The 27,056-nt window shown below is 34.2% G+C and overlaps 4 protein-coding genes and 1 long non-coding RNA gene across 7 annotated transcripts in view; 1 reads left to right on the top strand and 4 right to left on the bottom strand.

Annotated features, from left to right (window-relative positions):
* LOC117205409 (2-oxoglutarate-dependent dioxygenase htyE) overlaps positions 1–5,940 on the bottom strand; it is a 35,577-nt gene extending 29,637 nt beyond the window's left edge. Inside the window, exons 1-2 of the mRNA XM_033443765.1 lie at positions 5,606–5,940; positions 4,147–4,615 (exon numbers count right to left, since the gene is read on the bottom strand). Coding sequence (XP_033299656.1) covers positions 4,147–4,240 — 94 coding nt within the window. The 5' untranslated portion in view covers positions 4,241–4,615; positions 5,606–5,940. The remainder of the gene's footprint in view (positions 1–4,146; positions 4,616–5,605) is intronic.
* Positions 5,941–6,629: 689 nt separating this feature from the next.
* LOC117205411 lies at positions 6,630–7,453 on the top strand. Its single transcript, XR_004487228.1, has 3 exons — positions 6,630–6,838; positions 6,999–7,341; positions 7,404–7,453. It is a non-coding gene; the product is annotated as an uncharacterized LOC117205411 (long non-coding RNA).
* A 369-nt stretch (positions 7,454–7,822) lies between these two features.
* On the bottom strand, positions 7,823–9,039 carry LOC117205410. 2 transcript variants are annotated; one of them, XM_033443770.1, is made up of 3 exons: positions 8,666–9,039; positions 8,073–8,368; positions 7,823–7,980 (listed from the first exon to the last, which is right to left on the bottom strand). In XM_033443770.1, exons 1-3 carry the CDS (start codon positions 8,938–8,940, stop codon positions 7,955–7,957), a joined length of 597 nt encoding a protein of 198 aa, XP_033299661.1. In that variant the 5' UTR covers positions 8,941–9,039; the 3' UTR covers positions 7,823–7,954. The 2 variants fall into 2 exon arrangements, with proteins under 2 accessions (XP_033299661.1, XP_033299660.1); XM_033443769.1 differs by lacking the exon at positions 7,823–7,980 and having other exon boundaries at positions 7,995–8,368.
* Positions 9,040–11,206: 2,167 nt separating this feature from the next.
* On the bottom strand, positions 11,207–18,708 carry LOC117205345. 2 transcript variants are annotated; one of them, XM_033443656.1, is made up of 5 exons: positions 15,135–15,238; positions 14,458–14,776; positions 13,264–13,497; positions 11,721–11,956; positions 11,207–11,653 (listed from the first exon to the last, which is right to left on the bottom strand). In XM_033443656.1, the coding sequence occupies exons 2-5, from the start codon at positions 14,724–14,726 to the stop codon at positions 11,427–11,429; spliced, it is 966 nt and encodes a 321-aa protein (XP_033299547.1). In that variant the 5' UTR covers positions 14,727–14,776; positions 15,135–15,238; the 3' UTR covers positions 11,207–11,426. The 2 variants fall into 2 exon arrangements, with proteins under 2 accessions (XP_033299547.1, XP_033299546.1); XM_033443655.1 differs by lacking the exon at positions 15,135–15,238 and adding an exon at positions 18,378–18,708 and having other exon boundaries at positions 11,208–11,653.
* Positions 18,709–20,344: 1,636 nt separating this feature from the next.
* On the bottom strand, positions 20,345–26,492 carry LOC117205344 (transcription factor mef2A). Its single transcript, XM_033443654.1, has 4 exons — positions 26,354–26,492; positions 25,463–25,565; positions 25,117–25,314; positions 20,345–25,038 (listed from the first exon to the last, which is right to left on the bottom strand). The coding sequence occupies exons 2-4, from the start codon at positions 25,556–25,558 to the stop codon at positions 23,359–23,361; spliced, it is 1,974 nt and encodes a 657-aa protein (XP_033299545.1). The 5' UTR covers positions 25,559–25,565; positions 26,354–26,492; the 3' UTR covers positions 20,345–23,358.
* Positions 26,493–27,056: the final 564 nt, after the last annotated feature.

Here is a 27,056-nt window from a genome sequence, read left to right on the forward strand (position 1 = left end):
CGACTAATATTATCAGCTAATAAATCACTGTGCAAAAGGATTCTTGTGGAGATAGCGACGGCTGGTTAATACGGCTTTGTTATACATAACATACATATCTATATTATGATATTACCAGACACAAAGAGATCAGTGATGACTAAGGGGGATCACTGAGGAATTTCAATTAAGTACATACACTTTGTCATCATTTACATAATCGATGATTATCGAGTGACCGTTACAACGATATTTCCGATTGCGATCTCGATCGAGAAACACTTTTGAAACGATACTCTGCCCCTTGTTTCTTTCTGTTGACGCCAGTAATACTGTACACGAGTCGTTGGCCTGCCGCCCAGACATGAAATACATACATATACACAAACGAAGAAAGAGCAACGAAACGATTCAACTGAACCAAATCGAAGGCAGAGAAGGATAGAACGAGAAACGGTGAAACGTTTCGTGGCTTGGGTCGCAAATTCAAACGCGGCTATCTTTTCGTTTACACCGCGCACGCCAATCCATTATTCTCGACGACGTTCACTGTAGGGAACACTTAAATCATTATCCAACACACTTACAACTCACGAAGAGGCACGCGAGATGTTTTATTCGAGTTGTACGAGTATTCATACGTTTTTTGTATTGATCGACAATGAAGCTCTATGATCAGTATGACATATTCATACAACCCTGAGAACCTATTAGGTTAGGTTCATAAGTTCGCGCGGTTTTCATTTCATATTGAATGTAAACTATACATTTGCTTATTGCCTGTGTTATACGTCATTCGATACTTTTTGTTCTATTCTGTTACGGTAATAAATGGTAATATTAAAATCTAATTTTATATTGATTTCTTGCATATCACTATGTCAATTTATTTTTGTAAATGCAATAAAGAAATAAGAGGCAAATAGAAATCTATTCATCTAAATATTACAATGGACACTTTGCTGGATATTTCGTATATTCTTACATACGTATTTTGGATTTTTCAATATTTAAATTTCTGATAATTACATAAACATCTACAATCTAGATGTTATAATACGTTAAAAATACCCGAATCGATAATAAATATCATTTCAATGCAGCAGATGTCGTATTGTAAATTTAACAAAAGTGGCCTTTTGGTGAACCTAATCTATATAGTATTATGTAAAAATCAATGAGTTTAATATTATCTTTGTCAGAATGCCAACTACTGTTTAAGATGTTAGAGGATCTAATAATATATAATGAATAATTATTCCTCCACAAATACTGTCAATATTGTATTTGTCGACGAAATGGTTGCACAAGCGTCAGTGTGGTTTATCAATATTAGCGACTGAATGAGTTGTTTGAACATGCTGCAGTCGAGCTGTTTGACTATCGTTTTAGTCCTCGAACATAAAAGAATCGAAACATCATGCAGTAGAAAGTGATATTAAACGAAACAACCATTGATCGATGTAAGTAAATTTACGATAAAAAATTGCTTATAATTGTTATGTATTGAACTGTTAACTATGTTCTTACTTTTATTTACTTTCATTCGCAATCAATTAGATAGCTAAATGGATAAGAAAAGATAAAGATAATGCGTGATTGAAATCACAATTGTTCTAATTTAATTATGTATCATTATTGTACTTAAATCAATTTCTTCTAATAAAAAATAATATGAAAATGAAATTCAAAAGGAAAATGAAGATAAAAAATTTATGCAAACAATATTACATTGTTCTATTTCACGGTTCATATTACAATTATATTAAATTTTCTTATAAAAACATTTAAATTATTGCTGAGAGTAATATATTACATCTTATATACTTTTCAATCAAATTTGAATACACCATAATTCTTATATTGATAAGAGTAGATAAAACGTAATAAGTACTAAAAAAATCTGAATTATTTCTGAGAGTAATAAATTATATTCTATATTTTTTAAATGGTACTTTGATATACTATAATTTTATTTTATTATTTATATAATGATATACTATAATTTTATTTCAAATAAAGTATTTCAAGTACAGACAGATAGTGTATACAAGACACCCTATATGATTCGAGGAGGGCGCCAAGGGAGGGGCCCTTCTTTGTCAGACGGGCTCTGGGCTATGACCTCAACGGATCGTCGGGCCTGAGGTAGGCGCCTCTGACTGTGAACGAAGCGAAGCTTGTTGGTTTGCTTGTCTGTCTGGCCAGTTGCCTGGCCTCGTTGCCAAGCAACCGTAAAAGCGTCACCCTTTGAATCTCTAAAATTCTTTACTCCTTACATTGAACCTTCTACAGAACATTATTCACGCCACAAGTCGATCACGTTTTCCACGTGAGAAAACGATCCAGTTTAAAAATACATGTGAAAGGCCAACGATTTTAGATCCCGCCGTTATATATTTAGAAAAGTGCACGTATTTATAGCATATCATTCGGTAACGTATAAAATCAACCGTTACAATACAAATATAGTATGTATTATTTAGTGTTTCCTTGTGGTATAATACGAGAAGATGGTATTATGTGACTCCATTTTGTTTTTAAATGAGTTTTCTAAAAGTAGTGAACTAATTAGTTTATTTACCGTTGTAATTTAATCCTAATTCATTCCTTTCTTTTGTATCTATGGACTCAAAATAAAATATGAATTTACATTGGGGAATTTATTTGACTGCATGTAATTTGGAATACATTTCTATTAATATTTACAAGTAATTGAAAAAGTTTAGGAAATTTTCTGTCATAATGATGTAATTACGTCTTCAAACTATGTCAAATACACTTCAGAAACCGCTTGCAATGAAACTGAAAATGGCTACTGTAATATTTAAAGAATGATAAAGAGCTTTCAAACATGAGACCAAAATTTGAAATTGTAATACAGGAGTAAACTGAAACGCTTGCAATTTGTTCACACCTACTTTTACATCTTTTCTACCCAAATTGCATTTAATTAAGCTATTGTGCAATATTATTTTCGTGGACTTTCAAGTTACCGACAGAGTAATTTCTCCACCATCTTTAAAATTTTTATTATTTTCACTAATATCCAATCATATTTATATAGATAGAAAGATTTCGAATAGGCGAATCAAAATTTAGAGCGAAAAATCTCGTGTATTAGCAACGATTCAAATTTCCTATATTTTCTAATATTCAAAATGACGAAAGAAGAACACGATTGACTAAAAAATGACACAAAAGACGTAGCAGGGTTAACGACTCTAAAAAACCTGTTCTCTTGGCTAAGAAAAAGGAAAGAATGTTTACGCATATATTCTCTATTTTACAGTCGAGTCTTTCTCTTTGGTTATACGGTGGATTAATCGACAACCAATGTAACCATGAACTTTTGCGTGAAGTCATCATAGCGAATGAAACGGTTAATCATTAAGAGCGTTGGGGGCAAATAATGTATCACGTCGCGCAGTGCCACGTGCCTTTGTATCGCGGTTAATTTTGAACTACGTCGATTTTACTGCTGCTAATTTTGCCAGTTTGACCTATGTTCTGAGTTGCGACAGTTTGCGATGCGTGACATCTTTCTTTCTTCTTTAATGGATTTTTGTTTAACCCTTACAGACTATCATAAATGAAACTTCCATGCGAATTATTTTGATTAATATTATCGTCCTACAATAGTATCGTCGCAATTGTATTCCTTTTCTTGCGAGTTATACATTAATACTGAGCTACGAATGAGAATATACATTTGATATTTCAATGGAGATAAGATATTTTAACCTCCGCGATCAGATGGCTGGGTCATTCTACAAATTTTTGAAAATTCGGTTAATCGTCACGTTTATATTCTGAATAGTTTCATAGCCTCTAAAACTGTTGGTTATACGATACAGCTTTTATAATGTTTCACAGTTGCATAATTTTCATTATATAGTACAATCTCTATACCTTTGTAATTTCAGATTCCGTTACTTTGTACTAAATATATAACAAAGTTATAATGAATAAATACATACAAGTTTTCCATAAAGTTCCTAACTATAACATTTCTAACCTTACCTAACATACCATTTACCTAAATACTACAAACATTTACTGTTAAAGGCATATGGGCATCAAACGATTCAGTAATATTCATCCACGCTCGCCAAAGCGTTAACGCTGAACAAGTGAAAAAATTCGAATAGAACAACGAACACTTACCCATGTGAGCGAGGTCGATGATCGGCACTTCGCACTTGCTCAGAAGAGTCTCACAGGTTTGGGTTACAATCGGAGCACTCGTGCAGCAGCTCATCTTGCTTGTGGCTAGTTACTCGGTCGAAATGAGATTTCTGTTGCTGTCTCTTTCTATGTTACTCCTTAACTAGTTTCCTTCTTCGTCTCACGGTCTTCGGCTGCCCTCGCAATTTCGTATCTTGTCCCCGATCTTTCTCTCTGTTCCGTTCACTCGATCGCTTCTTTTTTCGTGCGTGTGCCGCCCTTTTCTTCCCCCTATAACTCTTCTCTTTCTTTCTTGTTGATCTCTTGTGTGTGATCGCGCCGCTTAGGTTCGATCAACTAGCACCACTATACGGACGGAAAATACGTGGGTCGTGCTTAATGCATGTATGCCGATCATTCAACCACGTGCGAACTCACCCACCGAATGCCACAATTTGGAGCAAATTCACTAGAATATCCAAGAAAAAATCATGCTATCACTATGCACACCAATGAAGATTTCTTAAGTTATAGCCTGGACATTCTCCGAATGAAAGGACAGCTCGCGAATGTAAACGATGACGTTACCGGTTTTTTCAAGAAGGAAAGAACACAAAACAGACACGGTGTCACGGCAACCCTAACGGTAGCCGTAAGAGACGAGTTTATTATGGGGCTGGTGGTGTGGCAGGTAGACGTATACGTGACTGTGAACTGGTGGGCACATGCTACGATATCGACAGAGTGGCAGATAACCGACTACTAACAAAGAACGTAACAATCGTAACGATCACTACTAGCAAGCTAACGCTTCTTGACTGAACCGACAGCGTTCGCAACTAACCGGCGCGCGCGCCTGTATGATGCGAGCGTGGCCGAAATGGGACGGAGAACCGCGAACAGCTCTAGTGGGAACCGAAGTGCGCACGAACGCTCACGAAGTTTGTCGAGCGTGAGAGTGGGGGGCGTTCAGATATTCGCGCGCTCGCATCGAATGAGAAACGAATCAATTTGGAGGAATTTTTTGCTTTTATTTGTATAATTCTAACTTTATTTACATCTTAATATCGTAACATACGTACGTTTCGGTACTTTCATTTACATTATAAGGTATTATTGTATGTATTTATTATATTTGGAATATTGGAATTTAGAATGGAGAAATGTTATCCGATGTATTTCGGAAATAATAAACTCAATTGAATTTTTTATCATACAAATGTGAAAATACCATCAATTCCGAGAGTTGCGATTACGTATTTGATTTCTGATTGGTTTCAAGAATTTAAAAAATCAAACGATCCTCGATAAGCTTCTTTTTTGTAGTGACTCTCTGCACATTTACAAAAGATTCCAAGCCTGACTTATACAATATTATGCTCTACGTCTTACCAAATTAATCCTAGGTATTAAATGAAATCCTACGTATGCAAAATCTGTGAGACAGAATTTTACGAACCTGCTACGAGTCGTTTCGTTAAAGACACAAAGTAGTACGACTATATCTATATGCAACTTGGGATTAGCGACTTTACCAATGCGCCTTCCACGGTGCTTTGAATCGTACTGCACTCCAGTAGACGATCTTGTGTTACTAAACGCAAGATTCGTCGATCCCCACCACGCATGTCTTCTTCGCTGTCGTCGCTTACTTCTAATCATTATAATTTGTATTTCATTGTTATCGAAGACGCGTAGTTAGCCGTGTCTTAACGCTGTTTCCACGTGTTTATCATCATTCTTCTTCGTGTTTCTCTTTCCAATATCGAAAAAATTCCATCTCGTCTCTCGATCGAATTTCCCCGAATCTTCTTTGAATATTCTTCACAGAATTTATGTTTCATTGTTATCGAAGACGCATAGTTAATCTCTTAGTGTCTTAACGCCTCTTCCACGCGTTTATTATCATTTTTCTTATAACATGGAGCGAATTTTATTTTCTTATATATACATGATAATTAGCTACCTCTTAACAGCTGTCTTCCTATTTCTTCATCCAATAATTTGCAAAATTGTAGCCCGTCTTTCGATTAAATTTCCTCGAGTCTTCTTCGAATATCTTGGACAGAAAATTCTGTTTTTCAGACATCGACAAGATCCTCCTCGCTTCGCAGTGCTTACCAGCTGTTCCTCCAGGAAATGATCTTTATACCTATTCCGATTCTTCGAGAACGCCAGTTTATTCCATGTTTAACCCGCTCATGCTTTTTTTAGACGCAAATATATGTAGCTAAACGCTCGTAAAACATCAGCAGTGACGTGATTTGATTTGTACGACGGATGGAATAAACACGCGAATGATAGGTAGTTCGTTTGTTCAACGCGTTCCATCGTCGCGCAATCGTTTCTTGAATATCGTGTGCTCCTCGTGGGTACTTGGTCTGATTCTAGCGGCATCGAGGATTCTAGAGATACGACTGGAGTATTTGGTCCCACGCGAAGAGTCGAATGGCGACGAGGAAGTAGAATCGTCTTTGGAGTTGCTTTTATTTCTTGGATAAGTATTTTTGTTTGATGGGATGCGTTTGTTGCTTCGTATACGTTTATGGCGTTTCTTTGTAGACTTCGGTTGTTGTTCCCAGTTTGAGGAGGATGTGCTGGGGCCTGGTCCATCTGCTTCCGAACTGAATAATAGAAAAATGAAATTAAGCATCGACAGCGAAAGTGGATTGGGCTACATCTTTTCTTACATGTTTTTATAGCATTAATTTACAGCATTAATTTATTATTAAACGGTGTTATTTCATGAAGAAGAACTGTATTATTGGAAATACAGAATTTTATATCGTATTAATACGCGAACGTTACAAAAATGATGAAACTTATCTTTTTAATTGAATCTTACCTTGTAGCATCTAATGATGCGCTGGTGGACTCATTGGCGAAGGTTTTTGGAAAATGGTACGTTAGACACGTTCCGCATAAAAGTTTCCGTATGATCTAAAGGAAAGATCCAAGAGATCTAATTGAGCAAATTAAAAATCCAGTTGCATCTCACTGTTGACTTTGTCATTGAATATTTCGTCATATAAAGTAAATAGATTGTCATTGAGTCTATCAGAGAACTCTGTCAGCTCTTACAACTAATTCTTCGTTGAATTTTCTTTAGACAGTGGAAAAAATGATATTTTATCAATTAATGATAGGAACCTTTTTTCCCAAGGTTTTTATAAGGAAAACATAACGTAGTGAAATGTAAGTCTATTTTACCTACGTACTTTACATACATATTTTACATATTCATATGTAATATCTAGTGCGAAATGATTAACGCAACAACTGTCATAATATAATACCAATTAGAGGGACAAAGAGAAGATATATAAAATGCAAAGAATAAAATGGACAAAGAACAGATTATACAAAATACAAAAAATAAAATGAACGAGAGAAAAAAGAATACAAAATACGTATTACAAAATATAAATGCCAAGATATACTTTCTTTTGTTCAAGTTTCACTTCTTTATCAATTTTTGCAAAAGTATTTGCGAATTTGCATAAACATCCGGTAACATACTCCGGTAACAACAGACATTTATACTGTAATTAAAACTACCTTTGTAATTAAGAAGGCTAAGAAGATCTGAATGATTACAAGCGTGCTGGTCATGACGTAAGCGACGATGACGATCCTAAGGATGACAGGTGTAACGACTTCGACGCAGCCATTCGTATTTATGGTTTTCACGTCAGTCTCCGAGATCTCCGTGTGTTCGCACGGTGTCATTGCACGTAAATTACAGCAGCTAAACGGGACACTTCGGTCTCTATATTCTTCGTCAGATACTGGACTTTGTACAGCCATTTCATCTCGCGAAGCATAGTCTACTCCCTGATCGTGGAATATTTTTCTGATACTATTTTACGTTATTCGATATTCTTAAACTATTCTGTTCACACTTGTTATACCGTGCTTTGAGTTACCATTTTTGAATGGTGGATTCACCTGCCAGTCAAAGAGAAACCAATCTGTGTAGGAGGAATGGCCGCAGCATTGAAAGATGAATTGTATCTCGTCGAGCGCGTACTTGTAAGACGATGCACTCGCGTACAGTTGCATCGAATTGTTGAAAATGTCGATTAACGTTTCTTGTCTGACGTTCATGTGATATCCTATGGAGACCAGAGTAGCCGCGTTCATTATAGCGCATATCGCGATCACTATTAACAAGCATTTTAGCGTTCGTCTTGTTTCCGCGCAGCAGCGTGGTACTTTTCGCCTAAAAGAAGAAATAATGCATATAAAATTGATGAAATCTTATTGATAAATTCTGTGTAATATTACTATACGTAATATACGTATAACATACTACTGCAACCGTGTATAACGTAAGACGTGAGACGATGTAAGATTTTTAGAAAATTCAAAACAATAAACAAAATTTAGCTTAAAATACAGATTGCATATACTAATTTAAATTTGTACAAGGTTCATATACAATTCTCTACAATTCGATTATCATCCGTTAAATTATTTATGTACGAGATTTGGATAATGTTATATTATAAATACTTACGATCGTATACTGCGTACAGTAATTAGAGCAGTCGGTAAACCCAAGCTGACGTTTATTAACGTAAATATGACTGGTCGTAGACCACCTGCGAATCGAATGATTTGCCATTCGGCAAATATCTCCAGGATCAACATGAAAAAACGTTTAGCCTCGAAGATGGCCAACGTAACCGCGACACCGTAACCGAATCTCACTTCCCATCCACAGTTGCATGGAATTCTTGCATTTTTCTTAAATACTACGTTGCTCCTCCGGCTGCACTCGTTGCTCGACATTCAACAATCTTAACGTACTATTTTATATTTTTCATTCAGTGAATCGTCGTCGGTTTATCTGTAAATGTCTTCTAGAATTACCGGTTTATATGAAAATGAAACAACGTCGTATACTTGTTGGATAATTTCATGTTGATACGTATGAAATTCCTTTTTTTTCTTAAATAAAATTTTAACGTAATTTTTTTTTAAAAGATCATGCGTTCAACGAAAACGAAAACTTTTCGCCTGATTCAATGCATTTTCCTAAATAATAATTGATTTCATTATTTCAGATTTATAAGAATTAGAAGTGAAAGTTCTACAGGTCAAACATTTGTAGAATGGACCTGTTGACGATTAATCGTTAAATTCTTTTTTTTATTAGAAATCTTGAAGATTCTTAACATTCAATATACCCACGTATACGATTTATAGTAAATTTCTTCTTCTTTAATACGTCGATAGCAAATTTGGAGGAAACGGTATTTCATATGCATCAACCTAACAGAATATCGAAACTGTCGAAAGAACGCTACATCTTTCTGAATAATAGAGTCACTCATAAAGTCATAAAGTCAATAGAGTCACACATAAAAGGGATCTCAATTATTCCGTCATCCTAAAAATAAGGAAAATGTCGTCCGTAAAATTGTTAAGAAATATGCAAACTACTGTTTATCTTTCAATTTTGTAAATCACAAAACGTAAAATTGCCGGCGACACGCGACGTCGTATTATCATTGTTATGTACGTTCATCGAGGATGATACCAACAGGAAGTTATCAAAGAAAAAAAAAAAAAAACACAATTCCCCGAGGTTGGAGCGCAATTATTCAGGTCGAGATTTAAAATCACGCGACGAGTTTCGACTTTCTATTGGCGCAGTTCCATGGAAAAATTGGAACCGAAATCCCATACAATTTACTCGTATAAAAGCATTTGAGGGACTTAAGAACCTAAAATGATCGTTATATTATAAATACGCTTAAAATTTGTAGATTACACTTAACATACTTCTTATTTAACATACACTATTATTCTATTATGTTTGTTCTACATTGGCAAAACGATATCTAAATTACTTTGTTTACGTCCTTCAATACCTTTGCATTTATGCAATTCTAACCAATTATTCCAATGCTTGCATGTAATGACAAATAATTGATAACTAATATCTAGTAACTAATAACTAATAATTAATAATGATTATCTTCACTTGAAAAAGACGTTGAATATTCTTCGAGCGTTAACAAATATGTGTGCAAGAAATAATACAAAAACATCTTTAAAAATATGTAAAAAGTGGCATTCTAAATCAAAGTACCTTCTTAATGAGTTAAAGAATCTAGCAAATAGGAACGCAACGTCTCATACTACTGTCGATAGAATCGCAATCATATTTTATCCAACGAGTTATACATCTGTTCTATTATCATGTTTATTTTAGTGTCGTGGATAGTATCCAAGGTTAATTGTCTCTGGACGTAAGTTTTACTCGTGCATTTGCTCAAGTAGCTCGAGATACACCGATCTGAGATTCGATTATTGATAATCTTTTAATTAGATATTCATGTTTACCAAGAATATCTGTTTGTAAAGAAAATAAACGATGAAGAAACATCTCGAATGAGATACTGGTTGAACGACAGATTTACGATCTGTGCGAAAGTATTGTTGTAGTCTCGCCTGAAGAAGGAACACTCACCAGACGCCATGATGCGAGAGATAAGGCAGACTTGACTAAAATTACAATACGTTGCGTGGAAATATTACACAGTTTTTAAGGTTTTCGTGTAAGCGGGTATGCACGCTCGATGGGTCATTGTCTTTCGTCTGAAACCAACTTCACACATCACACTTTCATTCAATCAATTTATTAATATAAAGACAGATAGCGTTCCTTTAATTTTAACTTGTAGCTTACTGTATCTATATTTACATTGAGTAGTTAATATAAAGTTATAAAATTATAAATACAGTCATAAGAACTACTTTTTAAGTATACATATAATAAATGTAATAAATCTTTTCTTTGCAGGTACCGAAAGAATTACACAGCGCTATTTAATCTTATTATTATATATCGCTTATTTTCTAAATTGAGCTTTGACTTAAATTGACCTTAACTGTTAGATATTTTGGTTCATATTAGACACGACTCTGTTTCTTGTTACTAACAAATTTCTTAAATTACAGGGAAGTAATATCTTCATTATCTACTACAATTTCTCTCAAGATTTTCAAAATCTTATTGTTTGTTAAAAAAAAAAAAAGAATAAAACGAAAACATAAAAATCCGAGAATCGCAGTAGAGCTTGCGAACATGTTACGAGTCTAAAAATACTGCAAAGCATATCCTAAATACATATACTGCAATGATTATAAGTTATTAAGAATACATTATACGTTTGTAGAATCATTTTACGTCAGATTATGTACACTTTCGACGAAAAAGATAATCGTTACTCTTTGATTATTTTATAAGACAATTACCACATTTAAGGTCAGATGACGCGGTATTTGTATATATTGACGTAAGACTGTTTTATACCATAACTCCAGAACGCCAGAAACGGTAAATTCTCCGTTAAATAGATGGCCAACCGCATTTGGTTGTTGAAGAACGCCCTGAAGAATCTGGACCACCAATACGTAGTTGGTAATAGGTATTTGTGTGTAATTAGTTGAACATTCAAGATAAATCTACCGTACCACGACATCCTTGATGAATCTAAAAATATTATCTTTTTTGCATATACACTAAGTTCAATTTACGTCTGTATAAGTAGGAGATTTACCTATTTTTAACGAGTGATTATTATTCGTGGCGGCAGTGGAGGCTAGAATGAATGTGAATTCAATGAAAGCACTCGAATCCATATAAGGATTCACCGGCCATAGGGATTCTATTAAAATACGACTCATCTCTTCGAAATCTTTGCTACCACTGGCGAGTGAGGGGAGGAAAACCTCGTCCAGAAGTCGTCTGCAAAGAGCTCGTGTCTCTTCCACGCTTCCGGTGCAAAGATTGTACCTATGGATAGATGTATTTAATTATTTACATAGAAAATTCTATCCTTATTACTTATTATTATTACTGCTTAGTCCGTGCCTTTCGGTTTTGAACGAACTTTCGGTTTTACATCTCTTATGTCTATTTCTCTTCTTATATGTCTACCTCCCCTCTTTTCCACTCTATTCTATTGCACTACCTTGCTTATTCTACCTCTAAAAACTAAAAATTAGGAACTATAAATTAGCAACTAATGACTAAAAACTATTGCAACTTTGGTCTTCAGCCTCCTTGCTGTGCCTCTTTCTTGTCTTTTCCCCTTCTCCTCTCTATTATTGCTTTCAGTTCTGCTAAACCTTCTCCAGTCTCGTTTAGCGTTTTTCCTATGTCCTTTGGTCCTCCCGTTATTTCACATTCTTCTATTACATGTTTTAGGTCTTCTTCTTTCCTTCTGCATAGTCTGCATCCTTGCTCCCCCTCTTCTTTCCAGTATTCCCTTGCTTTGGTTTCGTCTCCGCATCTGAACCTTGCCAGTATTCTTCTGTCCTTCCATTTCATTCTCCCTTCTAAGGACTTTGGTAATTTTTCTCTGGCTATGTTTCTGTAGTGTATATTATACTTGGATTTCCTTATTCTTTACCCCTCTCTTCTGTTTCTCTCTTTCTTCTTTCTTCTATAATTTGGTCTGCTGTCATCCTTTCTTGCTCCTTTTCTGTTTCTATCTGCGTCCCTCCTTTTCTCACCTCTTCTAGTCCCTTCTTTCTCTTTCTTGCTCTTTTCCTTTCCTGACCATTCCCCCATTCTCTCTCTCTCTCTCCTTTATACACTCCTTTACTAATTCCTTTTTTGATTCTAGGGCTCTATCCTTATTACTTATACATGTAGAAGATCTTAGCTCTATTACTTTTGTAGAACATTCTCTTTATTATTTACACAGAAAATTCTTTACCCTTTTCACATCCACTTCAAAAATTCATAATTTATTACTAAATTTACGCATTTATGGAAAATTTAAAATTTTTAGAAGTGTATGTAATATGTATATAAAAATATACAAAATACGCAAAGTGTTCTTTACAATATAATTGTGAAATATAAATATAATTTAGCGAAACGAACATTTTTATTTGCATCCATTCCTCTGTAAATTTTTATGTAATTATAAGTTCGCATAAATATCTACATTCCAACCATTCCTATTATTACTACTATAGCTATTAAATGTTGAACTGACATAAATTCTCTTCGTTACTTTGGAAAACAAATTTTAATTGAAATTAATGTTAAGATTTTGAAAAGAAAGAAGTATTCGTGTTTGGATTACAAACTTGTCTTCCATGCCCAGCATGTTGCCAATAACTCGCCAGAAGTGAATCAGTCCTTCCAGTTCCTCGGAACTGTTATTCACCCCAAGATAGTCACCAGCCAGGAGGGTGAAACCCATGAATCCAAATTGAGCCAATGCCATATCCAGTTGCGAGACTCTGTTCAGCCCCGCCTCTGAACTTCTTCGAAACGCTACGCAGTGTTTTTTCCGTACGATTTTCAGCGATTCGAGAAATCTGCAAAACGAGAAAGAGAAAAATTACTCTTATAAAAGATCTTATTCAGAATGAACTCAAAATTTGTGTTTAATTCGTCTTCAATTTACCGATCTAGCAATCTTTTTTAATATTTCATACCAAACAAATCTGCTTAGTTTAAATCGTTTAATTTTTCTCTCTATTTCTCTTTTTTTTTTTTATTTTCTCTTATTTACGCTTACGTTACGGTCGATTTAAGTCGAATCTTACGATCGAATCTTCCATTTGATGCTCTACTATTCTATTCTATACGCATATATGTTATATGGTTGGGTTTTATTGAAAAAATATGTATGATACTCGTGTTGTATATCTTGGACTTTCCCAGACACGAAATTATTCCGTTCGCTCGTCTACACAGGAATATATATCCGGCAAGATAAATCGATTAAAATACCGACACTGCACGCGTTCGATGATTCCTTGAATGTCAATGAACGACGAGTACCCGATGGATTCTCCCCTCATCCATATTTTCGTACACAGGACACTTTGTCAGAATTCGTAAAAAAATCAACGTTTCGATACGATGTTGAATACGTTACTATAGATGTTTCATAGCGTCAATTTAATAATAAACAACGGTCGACACGCGTTGGAAGTGTTACTGTTATAAATAGCGACAAATGATAAGAATAGAAACTTATTTAAAGAAAACGGTATTCTTAACGCGCCTCGCGTTTCCGAGGAATTGGATTAGTAAGTTACTGGTTCGCAGGAAAATCATTTACTTTTCGTTTATCATTTTTGAAAATTTGTTCACACTGTTCGAGTTATCTTATATGAATAAATTAAAACTTCTTTGGTAGATAAATTGCTGCCCAGTTAAAAACCAGCTTTTCTGTTTCTGCAATTACTGAAAAGTGTTTTTAAAATGAGAGAAAAATATTTATGCTACTCTCGTATGATCTTTAAATAACCATTGTTAGGTGTACTTACTCTTTTTCTATGCCAGCTCTTTTCCCATACCAAACCCAATTATGTAGAATGGTGGATACGTATCTGCGAAAGGCAGCACACGGTGTACCACTCCGTCTGGTGAATATTAAAACGTCCTTGATCGACGGTACAGCGAATAAAGATAATAATCCACATAGTTTGGCAATCATCATGGTGAAAGCGTTGTTATAAAACATCTGCTGTCCGAGGCGAAACTTTTCTTCGTCGAAGAACCACGGTAATTCTGGTTGTAGCCATTCAAAGTCCATGAAAGTGCTTGCTCCATCTTTGAGGAGCGTTCGCAGCTTCGATTCCACGTCTAAATGCAGACACAGGCTCATGACATTTGTCATTTCAACAATAAAATGTTCTTTTCACTTTCGTCCATCGAAATACTTTTCAGCGTTTTAAATTTATGACTTGTTGTAGGAGAATGTCTTAAAAAATTAGTTATATAAACGATAATAAAGAAATGTAGAATATTTGCTATACCGGACTGAAAAATAAAGGTCTGCAGTTCAAAAGGCAGAACCAAGAATTTTGCTCTTGGATTTTGATTCTTGAATCTTTCTGTTAGGTGCTGAATTTCTGGCCTCGAATTCCTAATACGCGTATTAATACACATACTATACATACTATAGGAACATTCTAAACTCTTGAAAGTCCTTGAGACTCACCATCTTTAAATTCTTCTGAAGTCCTCGATATCCTCAGAACCTAGACGATTCCGAGAATCTTTCGATGATTCTAAAATCTAGAAAATTCCAGGAAACTGAAATTTCCAAAATCCGATTAACTAAAATAAATTAACTACCGAAGTATCCTAAAATACCATTAAATCCTATGTCATCCTCTGTAACGGACTGCTTGCAACAAACTCGTATCGAATCTGATAAATACCAGTTCTACCGTATTACGAGTGGCAACAAATCTTCGTAGAAATGAAGTTGTTTCGTGATTCGATCATTGTTTGACAAAAAACTTACAACGGACCGATTTCGTAAAACAAACGCACGCACATAGAACGTAGATCGTGTGGGTGATCTTACGATTCGATATGACGGAATTCATTTGGTATTCAGAGCCATCGAAAGTGGGTACATCTGTGCAGCGGACGTGACAGGAATAAAGAAGATCGATAGATGCCCATAATGAGGCGTAATCGAATACGGTGTGCTTGCTTATATTAGGCCCATTATCATTAGGTCACTATCGAATTCATTGAACCATAATGGATTATTCCAGTAATTCCCATACTTTCGAACCTTTCACCTTTTAAAAGTACAAATTCCGTTCAAATACAATCTTCAATTGAACTGAAATAGACGAATCGAATTCAGTTAATGTACGCAATCATGCCATGCAAGGATTTCTAATGATTACCACATGGCCATCTAGATACATATCATATAAAGTAAATTGAAGGTTGTTCGAGAGTGTTCAAGATCGTCCTATGATCAAATCTATAATAGATCGGTCATTTTATGGCCAAATTTTAACATCCGGATCTAATAAGTATTTAATAGGTATTTTAGTCGATTTGTATTTTATAGAAGTAGTAAGCGGTAAAATATAATGTACTATAATTAAATACGATGATAATTGGTGTCTAGAATTAGATACCTCTGTTTGAATTAATCATGGTAGTGTTTCTCTTCGTTTAGAATTAGAATAACCTGCTTTATCTGACTCATAGTTTCGTATGTAATTAAATAACGCGAGGATAAAGAACTCTTGAAGTAAGTAAATAATTCTATAATGCTTAATACTTACGAACACCAATACTCCTGTTACAGGTTAGTTTTTATCGCTTTTTAACATTTTATCACACATGGTTGTAACCATAAAGGATAAAAGGATAAAACAAAGGATCACAGTTCTTTTATCTAATTTTGTAATTAGTTCCAAATCCTTTCGTATGTAATTTTTCAATTAATTATATAACTAAAAATATTGTATTTCTATGGAGTAATATTTTCTAATAGCTATCGATTTACAAACTAGAGATACTTCCAGAATGACATAATGCATAAAAGCTACTTCCGTCTGATTGATCACGAAGGAGCTATTATAAGAGGTTGCGAAACATCGAAGACATAATTTGCAATTGTCAACTTGTTCAGACTTCAAAATACAGTCCAGTCTGATCGAATGATAGACATTTGTTCGATTTACAATACGATAGACAATACTCGATATTAATCGTCTAACAAAATTTATTTTATCTTTTTAAAAGAAAATTATCTCGTCATATCTTATTTCTCTTATTATTTATTTTATTATTTATTATTATTACTTTATCATTACTTTATAAATTCGATTTTCTACTCGTGCATAGTATGTAGAAAGTTAGATCATCGAGGTTATGTCACCGGCACATTGCGAAAACGATTGCTTTCACCGAACTATCGAATTGCTTCGATATATTCTCTAGTTAACAGTTAATCGTTTCTGTTTCTATTTTAACAACTTTGGTTGAATATTTGAACAATGCAAACGTAGAAGAATTAGAATTCAGCTATTTTCTCGCGTGTTGCACATGTATTGCATTCATAGTTAAACAACCGAGAGAAGTAAGTCGAGGACGTCCGTTTCTATTCGCACTTTCGTCAATTACTGCATGTTTAGAAGGAACGTGCAATCCTCCGAGAAAACGCGGAACGTGTTAACTGACGTTTGGTCATAGCTAATATTCTACATTAACGGTAAGTTATCAAATCGATTTCGTTGGACATTCATAGTGACGAAATATCTATCCAGTCTTTAAATATTATTATAGGCAATAATTAGTTCGAAAGTTAGTTATAAATTCATATATAAATTCAAGTAGAAATAATCTTTGAATTATCCGAATTTAATATTTCTATTGATCTTTTCTTTTTTTTTATTCTAACTACTTTACTTTAAATGACTACACCTCTATTGATGATCTATGCACAGATATTGCCAAGATATTATTTTTTTCTTATTATTTATCTTGTAGACAAATGAATAAATAAAGAATATGATAGTAAACTAGTATAATAATATAATAAGTAATAATTATAGTAATAATAATAATCTTTAATAATTATTTGATGGAATCGTTCCAAATTTTATTTCATAATTTAAATACGTAACATCTCTGATATTTAGTACAAAACCTTCAATAATCGGAGGAAAAAAAAATGGTTATATCACAGAAAAAAACTATTATATCAGCTATGGTATAGTCTCACAATCAATAGAAAAATCATAAATTGGATTTGTCAGGAATTACGAAACCTTCCTGTATATGTATTTACGCGTCCTTCATAGAGACAAGAGAGGCCAACGATGTAAGATAAACTTTTTTCTTTTTTGTCCGAGTGCTTACTCTTTCTCTTAAAAATATAGGAAATCATCTATAATCTAATAATAACGATCTTTCACCTCTGAAATTCTTTAAATAATCTCGATAAAATATCACGCGACCTTTACATGAGCGAACTAATAATAATAATGATTCTATAAATCTATATACAAATAATTTTGGTCACGAACCAAAATTATGTAACTGTATCTACATTTAAACATGACGAAAACTTTGGAGACAGTAAATTTCCACTTTAAAGTCAAAGAATTACGCTAACTTAACCTTCATACTGTTACCTATATTACATTAAATAATTATATATTTAAAACTATCTCTGCATCTCACAACGGTTCCATCTATAAGATTTTAAACTTATGAAATTCGAGGTTTCCAATTCTGCAAAAAAAGAGATCGACACTGCGTAAATATTCTTATCTGACTGAAACAAGAAACATAATGCTGCTTGGAAACGAACTATATCTCGCAGGAATGGAAGCAAAATATCTGGCACACGTATACAAATTGGTCCACCAAGAGTAAACAAAATATCGTCGGTGCACTGCACCTCTCGAAAAAAGCCACTGACCTGTAAAGTCCGTTTGTTTCTCTGTGTTTTTTGTATCCTGCTCGATCTTCTTTCTCATTTTCGTACACGCGAATAACGGAACCACTCCTTTTTCATTTAAGCCACATGTATCGCGGGGTGCACTGCACTATACGTAAACTGCTCAATGTTCAGCTGCAAATGTCACGTTCACCGGCACTGTCGGCCCCACATGCACGAGGTAATCAAACGGACCAATTTATCGTCACGTAAGCACAATTCCCCGCGAACGAACTGCAAGATTGTCACGTCTTCATTACTTGATCGTGCTAGTTGCGTGCATTGCAAGGGAATGAAAGGAACAAGTTTCTAGCGTACATCTTAGGAGAAAGGTAAGTCTCCTACCTTTCGCTCGTTCCTTCCTTCTCCTAGCTGTGCAACGTTCTCTTTAAATGTATATGGGAGACATGTAAGTGGAGTATACGAACAACCTTAATGCAAAAAGTCGAATATCGAATGCTTTTTTATATAAGAAATATATTTTTTATATGAAATATTATAAAAATTTTTTGTTCAAGAAAAACTTAAAATATGAAATATTCTTCTTTTTTCGATACGAAATTCGAATTTTTATTTAAAATTTCATATTGCTACTGTATAAATATATTTTGAATCTTTAAGCTATTTATAGTTTTCATTCCGTTTTATTAATATTCGTCTCTCTTTTTGTGAGTGGATGGTTTTTTCATTTATGTAATTGCGTTAGAAGTTAAATATTAGATCTGCTGAATTAGATATTATATTGATATTTCGTAGAAATACATGGTGCAGATATTAAAAATAATATTATTAAATTTATTTAATTAAATCGTGTATCTTAATTTAATTTTCTCTGAAAATAATTCAAAACGTAGACGATATTCGTGATCACGTGGTTACCGATAGAGCGAAAATGCCGGTGGATGAAATTATCGGTAGAGCAAGAAACTCCCTCATTTCGTTTGCGAAAATAAACGTTAAAACGCGGCTTATCGCGTTTCGTACGAAGAGAAAGGGAAAGTGGTTTGCTTTTACTTTTCTGTCAGCTCTAACTTTGTACGTATATGTACGCAGTACTCGTATGGTGTTCGTACGCTGGAGAAAGTAGATAGCTATTGTATTTTCGACATCGTTGCTTGTGTCGTTCTACACGTATTGCACATGCTTTAAACTACAGATGAAGAATAGACATCTCTTAGAACTGTCATACACCTATCATGAAATATTTTATAGTCTTTATATGTTCGATTACTCCTCGATGATTCTAGTAAGAATAATTGATACCATTTTAAAGATGCAATAGGATACCTTAATACAGTTCTGTACTGAAACATAAAATAATTATTAACTACCACGAAAACGTACAAATTACATATTATGAAATATCGTAACATACATAATAAAGTTCTTCGGTTTGTAAATCTTGTACCTCAGTACTATTAATTACCATCTGTATGAATTGTGTCCTTTATACGTAATTTAGATTTGTGTATATAAAAAATGTGAAAATTATTAAATTTGTTATCATTTGTTGAGAGATAAATTGACGATGAAAGTGCAAAAAATCATTCAAAATAAAAAAGATCATTGTTCGCGGTGTTCACAATAATCACGACAAATAAATTTGTTATTGTATAGATATAAAGAAAAAGATACTAACACATTTTGAATACTCCTATGTGAACTTCGAAAATGATGGAGATGTTTTACGATATGTCTTGCTGATTTTAAGTAACTATACTTAAATGCAGATGAAAGAATTAAGCGTAATCAATATTTACAAAAGTAAGTTCAATATTAAACAATGGAGAGTTTGCGAAGACGCGAAGTTGCATTTATATACGTGTCAGCCATGACACATTAAACATTTATTCTTTTGTAAAATGCTTAATGTTTACTCTATTTTGATTCATACATTTATAATTTCTGTAAGGTACATTGTTTTTATAGGTAGATAAACAACAACAGGCAAGCTTTGGAAAAACCATGTATTATAGAATAATAATAGATTACATTGTTCATGGTAATAATGATATAATAAACCAGAATATATCTGACAATAATAATAAGAATCTAAAATAACACGAATACTGAATACATATTATTAACAATAATGAGAGGAGGGACTTTGGGGATGTTTGGCAAAGGAAGGGGCCAAGCCGCTCAGAACTATGTTTAAAAATGAAAGAAACAAAAAGAGAGACGGGATAAGAAGGGATAGTAAACATTAGATTCGATAAAACCAATAAGATCTTCGGATCGATAACCTAACATTTCGCGACATGTTCCAGTTGTTCGAGCATTTTAAAATGAAACTAAATAATCCGCCGCAAGACGATTTCAGTCACATTTGACATCCACTCCTCTTATCGCATGCAAAAAAAAGATTATATTTTTGAATCGATAGAACAAGACGAAAAAACGAGAAAAAAATAAGTAAAACGAAATACAATGACAGGAATGACAATCGACTGCGTTTAAGACTTACTGCTAAAGTAATTACGATAAATTGCTAATGAGCAATTTATGATTGTTTTAAAAAAAGCAACGCATTCACGGCGCTGATTTATATAAAATGTAAATTTCTTTTCATTTTTTTTTCTTTCGAAAAATAATAAAATATAGATAATTTGATCGGGCAATCTCTTGGATTAAACACGAAACCCGTAAATGTTTTATCTTATTTCGTGCTGTCGTATAAACTAAGGAAAAAACCTTTTCATATGTATTGCATTATACGTACACATGATGTTTTGTTTCTCAGTATATTATTCGTAACGTTATTTGCGCAGCGTACGGACGTAAAAACATCTGTTAATACGCGACAGGTTTATACGCGTCAAGTTGTTATTATTATCGCGTTTCCCTCATTTTTTCTGTTCATACAAACCGAAGACGATAAGAGAGAGAGAAAAGATGAAAAAAAAAAAGAAAAAAGAAAAAGGAGATCGAGCACATCAGTTTTCCACCCGAGAGCCAGCTCGTTTTAGGAATTCTACGCTGTTTCCAGACATCTGGAAATCGTTAATTGCACCCTGGTCTTGCGGATTGGTCCTTTCCCACCGGTGCCATCATCATTGATGACTAAATTTATTGTTTGTGTATCACGAGCTGAGATCTTAGACTTACTAACGAAGCACCTTGAATATACTAAAAAAGAAAACATACGGACAATGTCTAGATAGTTAAAAAAGAAAAATGTTTTCTAGATATCTAAAAAGAAAAAATTAGAAGAACGACAAAAATATTGAAGTTAATTAGCTCAGTTGCATGGACAGAACACGCTGACGTTGTTTGTATCCTCTGTGTCTTCTTTTATATCTTTGTTGCTTTTTGGTTTCATTTTAAAAGTTTCTCGATTATTGTATCGACTGTAAACGAATTATGGAGGGTATATTCCTATAAAATATCAAAGAATGCAATTCGCGTCGGGAGAACGCACGGCACGACAGTATATAATAACGCTAAGTAAATTGATAGCAGACGATATCGTTTCGCGTGGCAGCGATACTTTATGTTTAGAGTGCAAAACGGTACGTCGAATTTACAGAGGCCTCGTAGTTAATTCGATGTTGAACTAATGCACCGTATGATATGATACGGTCATGCCATGAACGAAGTCAAGTTTATTAATTGACCGTCCAATCTCTATTGGTGTAGACCATTGGCAAGGTGAACCGTTATCATTTTTTTTTGTCTTTCTGTCCTTTTTTCCCTCTGTGAATGATTGAAAGCCTCTTAGGCAAGCTACAAAAATTGCGGTAGAATAACAAGTCAATGAGAAAGAGCTTGTCAATCAATAAATTATTCGTGTAATATCCCTCCAAATTTTTTTGATATGATTTATGGAGGTTTGGCAGCTCTGTGTCTTTTCCTCTTTTTCAATATATGATACTAGTGATACTATCAGAGAATGTACCGGGTGGACAAATTTTCCCGTTTTTTCAATCTCAAAAAACGCAATGTTCGAAATCTCCTTTTCCAAGTGCGAAATCCTGCATACGAGTATGAAAAATAAAGGAGGCAAAAAACGTCCTCGCAAGGGAAGCATCAACGCGTAGACAAGAATTTGAGTTCAGTTGTTAAAAGCTATACGTACTATGATCCACAATATTGTTATCGAACATGTACTAATCTGTACCACCCGGTATAATTCCACTAATTGCTTGGTTGAAAGGTAAGTACGCGATGACCAGCCGTTGTTCCATCGTGAAACTGTTCTCTTGGTCTAACCTACGGGAACGACTCAATATTTTACGTTAAATTACATATGTTACTGAAATACCAGACGTATATCGATCAGCTTTTCTTCTCGGTAATAATCGTTTCGAAATTGTATCATTCTGGACATGTATCTATTCAAATCCAAGATTGGAAGTTGCAAATTTGTTTTCTTGCATCCAGCCTGCAAATGTTGATGATGTCCCATGGGTTTAATTTTTTCACTCGAAGACTATCAACAGATATTACTGGAAGCAAAATTGTTTGACGGATCTTGATAAACAAATATGTAATTAATGTATACTTCTTGTTGCCGTTTGAACTCGTATTATAAACGCTTCTTAAGTTATTTAACAGTTAACGGGGATCATTCTTCTAAAAGTTCCACCTGTATCTAGCATATATGTATAGATTATGTTAAAATCTTCCATCATCTGTGTATACCCACAGCAAATATTCTAAATTCAGTGAAAAATTATTCAGCTTCACGATTGAAAAACTTTTCACTATGATCCGTCTTCAAAATTATGCAAAGGAAGACGAATGGATTCGTCGAAAAATAAACGGCGGTCAGCAAAAGCACGTCTTGATATTTTGGTATGACTGTGTTCATATATATATTGTGATTTCGTGTCCCTCTCTTTTGCATTTGTTATCGTTCTGACTTTTTTTTTTTCTTTTTTTCTTATTGGTTAATCTTCTATCTATTTACATTGCTCTTTAGTTGCAAGCTAGTATCTGATACTAGGTGCAAACAAGGTTATCACGAGAGCACGGCACCAACTTCAGTCGTATCTTTGCAGTCTTGAATGGATAGTTGAGCTAACTCGCTCACTATTTCTTCCTGAGTGGTTGAATCCGTTTTCTTTAATATCATATATCCTGGTTGTATCTCCTCGTTCTCGCCGTTAATTTTAGCATTATTCTTCGCCTGTCCATTACTCTTTCGTTTACTTGACGTTTCTTCACCAGACATACCAGGGTGAATTTTGAAAACGCTTTTGATAATGTTATTAACCGTCTGAGAACGTTTTGGACTATCGTTCTTTTGGTCGGAAACGAATCTAATGCGAATCGTTCTGTTATTCTCCGCATTTTCTTTGTGTTTGTTTCCTTTCATCACAATAGCTTTTGACTTTGGATATTTTTGATCTGATGAATTTTGCCCGTTTGGAACATCCGTATTTTTTACTTCTTGTTGTTTCTCTTCGACAGCAGATGTATTTTCCTCGACAGAATTCACTGTATCTCGTCCTATCGTGTTCGTCGACGACGAATCTGAAGTGTGAATATCGTGTGGTTTTCTAGACAACTCTTCACTATCAGAATCATTAACCTTCTTAGTTTCTTCATCTAAATCCGTTACTTGCACGTTGTTTGTTTCTTCGATCGAACCTTTTTCTATGACTACTTTATTATTATCATTGAGTATATGGTTATTTGTATCTTGTCGATCATTCGATGATATCTCGCGCTGCAAGACTTTCACGGGACTTTTCGGTTTTGTGCCATTATCGGATGTGTCTTTGTTCTGACAATTTGTACAAGAGGATTGTTTGGAATGAGTAGGAGAATTCATTTGTCTCTTACTGGCATTGTTCTTCTGAGCAACACCCATATGTGGTCTACCTAATCTAAGAACGTTAATCGACGAAGTTGTTTGAGCATTGTATGGTGCTGTTGGTTCATATTGTGGAACTGGTTGCACATGATTCAAATGCATTTGTTGCTGATGTGGTTGCATTCTGCGCACGTCAAGGTCCATTCTCTGTTGATAAGCTATATATTGTTGGTAAGGTGCTGCTAAATTTGTATTCATAGCTGGATTAACGTTCGCGTTTGTGTTTGGGCCGTAATTAAGGCCGACATTAGGATGAACATTCGAATTTACATATTGAGGTACCATTTGTCTAGGTAATTGTTGAAATTGATATTGTGGGGCTGGATATGCAGGGCAGTTTTGCTGTGGAATATTCTGTACTATGTTATCTCTACGATCTCTAGGAGCGATCGGTGTAATCCGAGGAACGTTTCCATGATATTGTTGTGGTACTAATTGCCCGGATTGGTACATCTGATCGTTTTGCGTAATTACTGGATTCTGAGATTGATGACCATAGCCTTCATAATGCATACCTTCATTACTTATTGGCCTACCATATGCTACACTTGAATGATATTGTGGAGGTTGTGATGTGTAATCTTGCTGCTGATGATCTTGGTATTGAGGATATTGAGGAACAGGTGGCTGCGCATCGATCCAAGTTTCTTGCTGTGGCGGAGGTTGCTCTAAATCCCGTCTCGCTTGTACTGCATTCCAAACTTCTTTTAATTCACCGGTAATATCTCGATCTTTCAGTATTGTATATTGTCGCATAAAAATTATGCCTGTATTCATCCTTTCCACAAAGTCTAGTAAATGTTCTATTAAGCTGGTACGCTTCTGTAGCAAAAATAGAGCCATGCAGGAAATTGTTCTTCACAAATGTGTTCAAGTATAACAATTGTGTACTACAAGTACCTTTGGATCTTGAGCGTTTTTGCCATTAATTCGGAGAATTTCGGGATTGGCCATTACCGCGAATACTACAGCTTCTGTTTTTGTACGTGGTGGACGAACCCTCATTCCACCATAAAACCGTACAGGCTGTGAAGGGTTCAATGGCATCACAATCTTTTCCCAAGATAAAACATTTACGTAACATGGAACAGCAGTGCCCTAAAGTAACAGAATAATAAAGTTTTAACTAATTTTAATTTGATGAACTTTCAATATGATTATAAATGCATTGCTAAAACTTCATAGAAAATCCTGGAATCATTGGGAGTTTCTGAAACACGTAAAGTTCTCTTTTAACTAAGTATACCTGTATGAAATCTTGTATACACATATGAGGCTGAGGAGGATTTTTAAAAAGACGAGCGCCATTGCGCTTCATTCTAGTTGCACCACCTTCTGTCATTTTGTAACTGAAAATAAAAGTATTCGAAGTAAGTGAAAATAGTAGTTTACTATATATACATAAACAAATTCCATAAACTTAAATGAATAACATAAATAAAAAACACTTTCAAATTAATAAACAAATTATAATAACAAGTTAAAAGCTCCTATGGTAGATATATATAATAATAAACAATATTTCAAAGAAAGAAAGATTGTAAAAATAAATATCATATCATTAATGTTTTCACTCGTTTAATTTATTTATAAATTTTACACTTATTTAATAACAATGCTAACGATGAGATTCTATGTTCGAAATAAAAAGCCAAGAAAAACAACGTTATATCGTTCATTATTATGTTTAACGAGCACGGAGAAGAAAATTATCAGTTAAAGAATATCAGTAATTGTGTCACGTAAGTATTACGATACGACTGTAAATAGGAGCAGTAGAAGGGGCGGCTGAAAATTCGTACTAACAAATGTGATGGAGCAAATGCGTAAAAAATTGCATGCTAGTTTGCTTCTAATGAATTTCTATATTCATATATTAACAATAAAAATTTATTTAAATCAAATGCACCATGTATAAATTTCGTGAGATCACTTGAATATAGAAATCGAATAATTTCTATGATATCGTCGTTGCATTAGAGCCCTCTCGTTACGCGACCATCATAGATTGTCAATATAACCTCAAAATTCTCTAAGTTTATACGGCAAATGTTTCAATAAATGTAAGCGGAAGGTTTATTTAAATGGTGCACTACTTTGAAATAACGATATATAGTCTTCTGTTACGTAAACTCACCCCTGCGGTGCTGTTTCACGCGTATAAACACTTAAACAAGCAGGGACACGATACGACACATTATGGGGCAGCTTCGGTGGAAAAGATCCATCGCTCCTTTTGTTTATTATTTTTCCGGAGTTTGCGCGATTGAATCGACCACGGGCGCTTTACTACTTTATGTGTTTAAATAACGAACTAAAATATCTAAGATGGCCGAAACGGAAATCATGCTTGTGCATTAGTGTGAAGTGGCCTAAAAAATCCCTAGATTCAATTTTTATTTTTTTTATTTCATTCTATGTAATTTTGTTATCGTTGATTTATGTATAAATAAAAGCTTGAAAGATCAAGTATATCATATAATGTTAAAATATTTTTCGATCAGATTATATTTTGCGTTGTAAAATTTGAAGGAAATTAGCTGAAAGGTAATCGATATATTTGAATCAATAATCGAATCGTTCCAGTAGCGAAATTAGCGGGAGCTGCAGACGCGCAGCTTAGAATTTGGTTCTTAGATAGTAGTATTTTTAATTTATAACAATGGTGATATTAATTATTAATTAAGAAATGTGTAATTTTTACACGAATTTTTTGTGATAGTTATGTTCTATTATTTTATGTATTATATTAATGATCTTATGTTATACATCATGGGACAATTGGAAGAAACTATTGGAAGGTAATCATCGAGTCAGGTACGTACTCACGTATCTTTTAA

Source organism: Bombus bifarius, unplaced genomic scaffold (genome assembly GCF_011952205.1).
Source record: "Bombus bifarius isolate JDL3187 unplaced genomic scaffold, Bbif_JDL3187 scf7180000007990, whole genome shotgun sequence".
NCBI lineage: Eukaryota > Metazoa > Arthropoda > Insecta > Hymenoptera > Apidae > Bombus > Bombus bifarius.

What these genes read in the sequence shown, in the direction of transcription:
- LOC117205344 (XM_033443654.1), bottom strand. Translation starts at nt 25,558, where the DNA reads ATGACAGAAGGTGGTGCAACTAGAATGAAGCGCAATGGCGCTCGTCTT. An exon ending in GTATACAAGATTTCATACAG is followed by an intron (nt 25,315 to 25,462) that starts GTATACTTAGTT and finishes CTGTTACTTTAG; the next exon opens with GGCACTGCTGTTCCATGTTA. An exon ending in AAAACGCTCAAGATCCAAAG is followed by an intron (nt 25,039 to 25,116) that starts GTACTTGTAGTA and finishes TTTTTGCTACAG; the next exon opens with AAGCGTACCAGCTTAATAGA.
- LOC117205410 (XM_033443769.1), bottom strand. Translation starts at nt 8,940, where the DNA reads ATGTCGAGCAACGAGTGCAGCCGGAGGAGCAACGTAGTATTTAAGAAA. An exon ending in ACTGTACGCAGTATACGATC is followed by an intron (nt 8,369 to 8,665) that starts GTAAGTATTTAT and finishes TTCTTCTTTTAG; the next exon opens with GCGAAAAGTACCACGCTGCT.
- LOC117205345 (XM_033443655.1), bottom strand. Translation starts at nt 18,435, where the DNA reads ATGAGAAAGAAGATCGAGCAGGATACAAAAAACACAGAGAAACAAACG. An exon ending in AGAGCTGGCATAGAAAAAGA is followed by an intron (nt 13,498 to 14,457) that starts GTAAGTACACCT and finishes CTCGTTTTGCAG; the next exon opens with ATTTCTCGAATCGCTGAAAA. An exon ending in ATGCTGGGCATGGAAGACAA is followed by an intron (nt 11,957 to 13,263) that starts GTTTGTAATCCA and finishes ATCTATCCATAG; the next exon opens with GTACAATCTTTGCACCGGAA.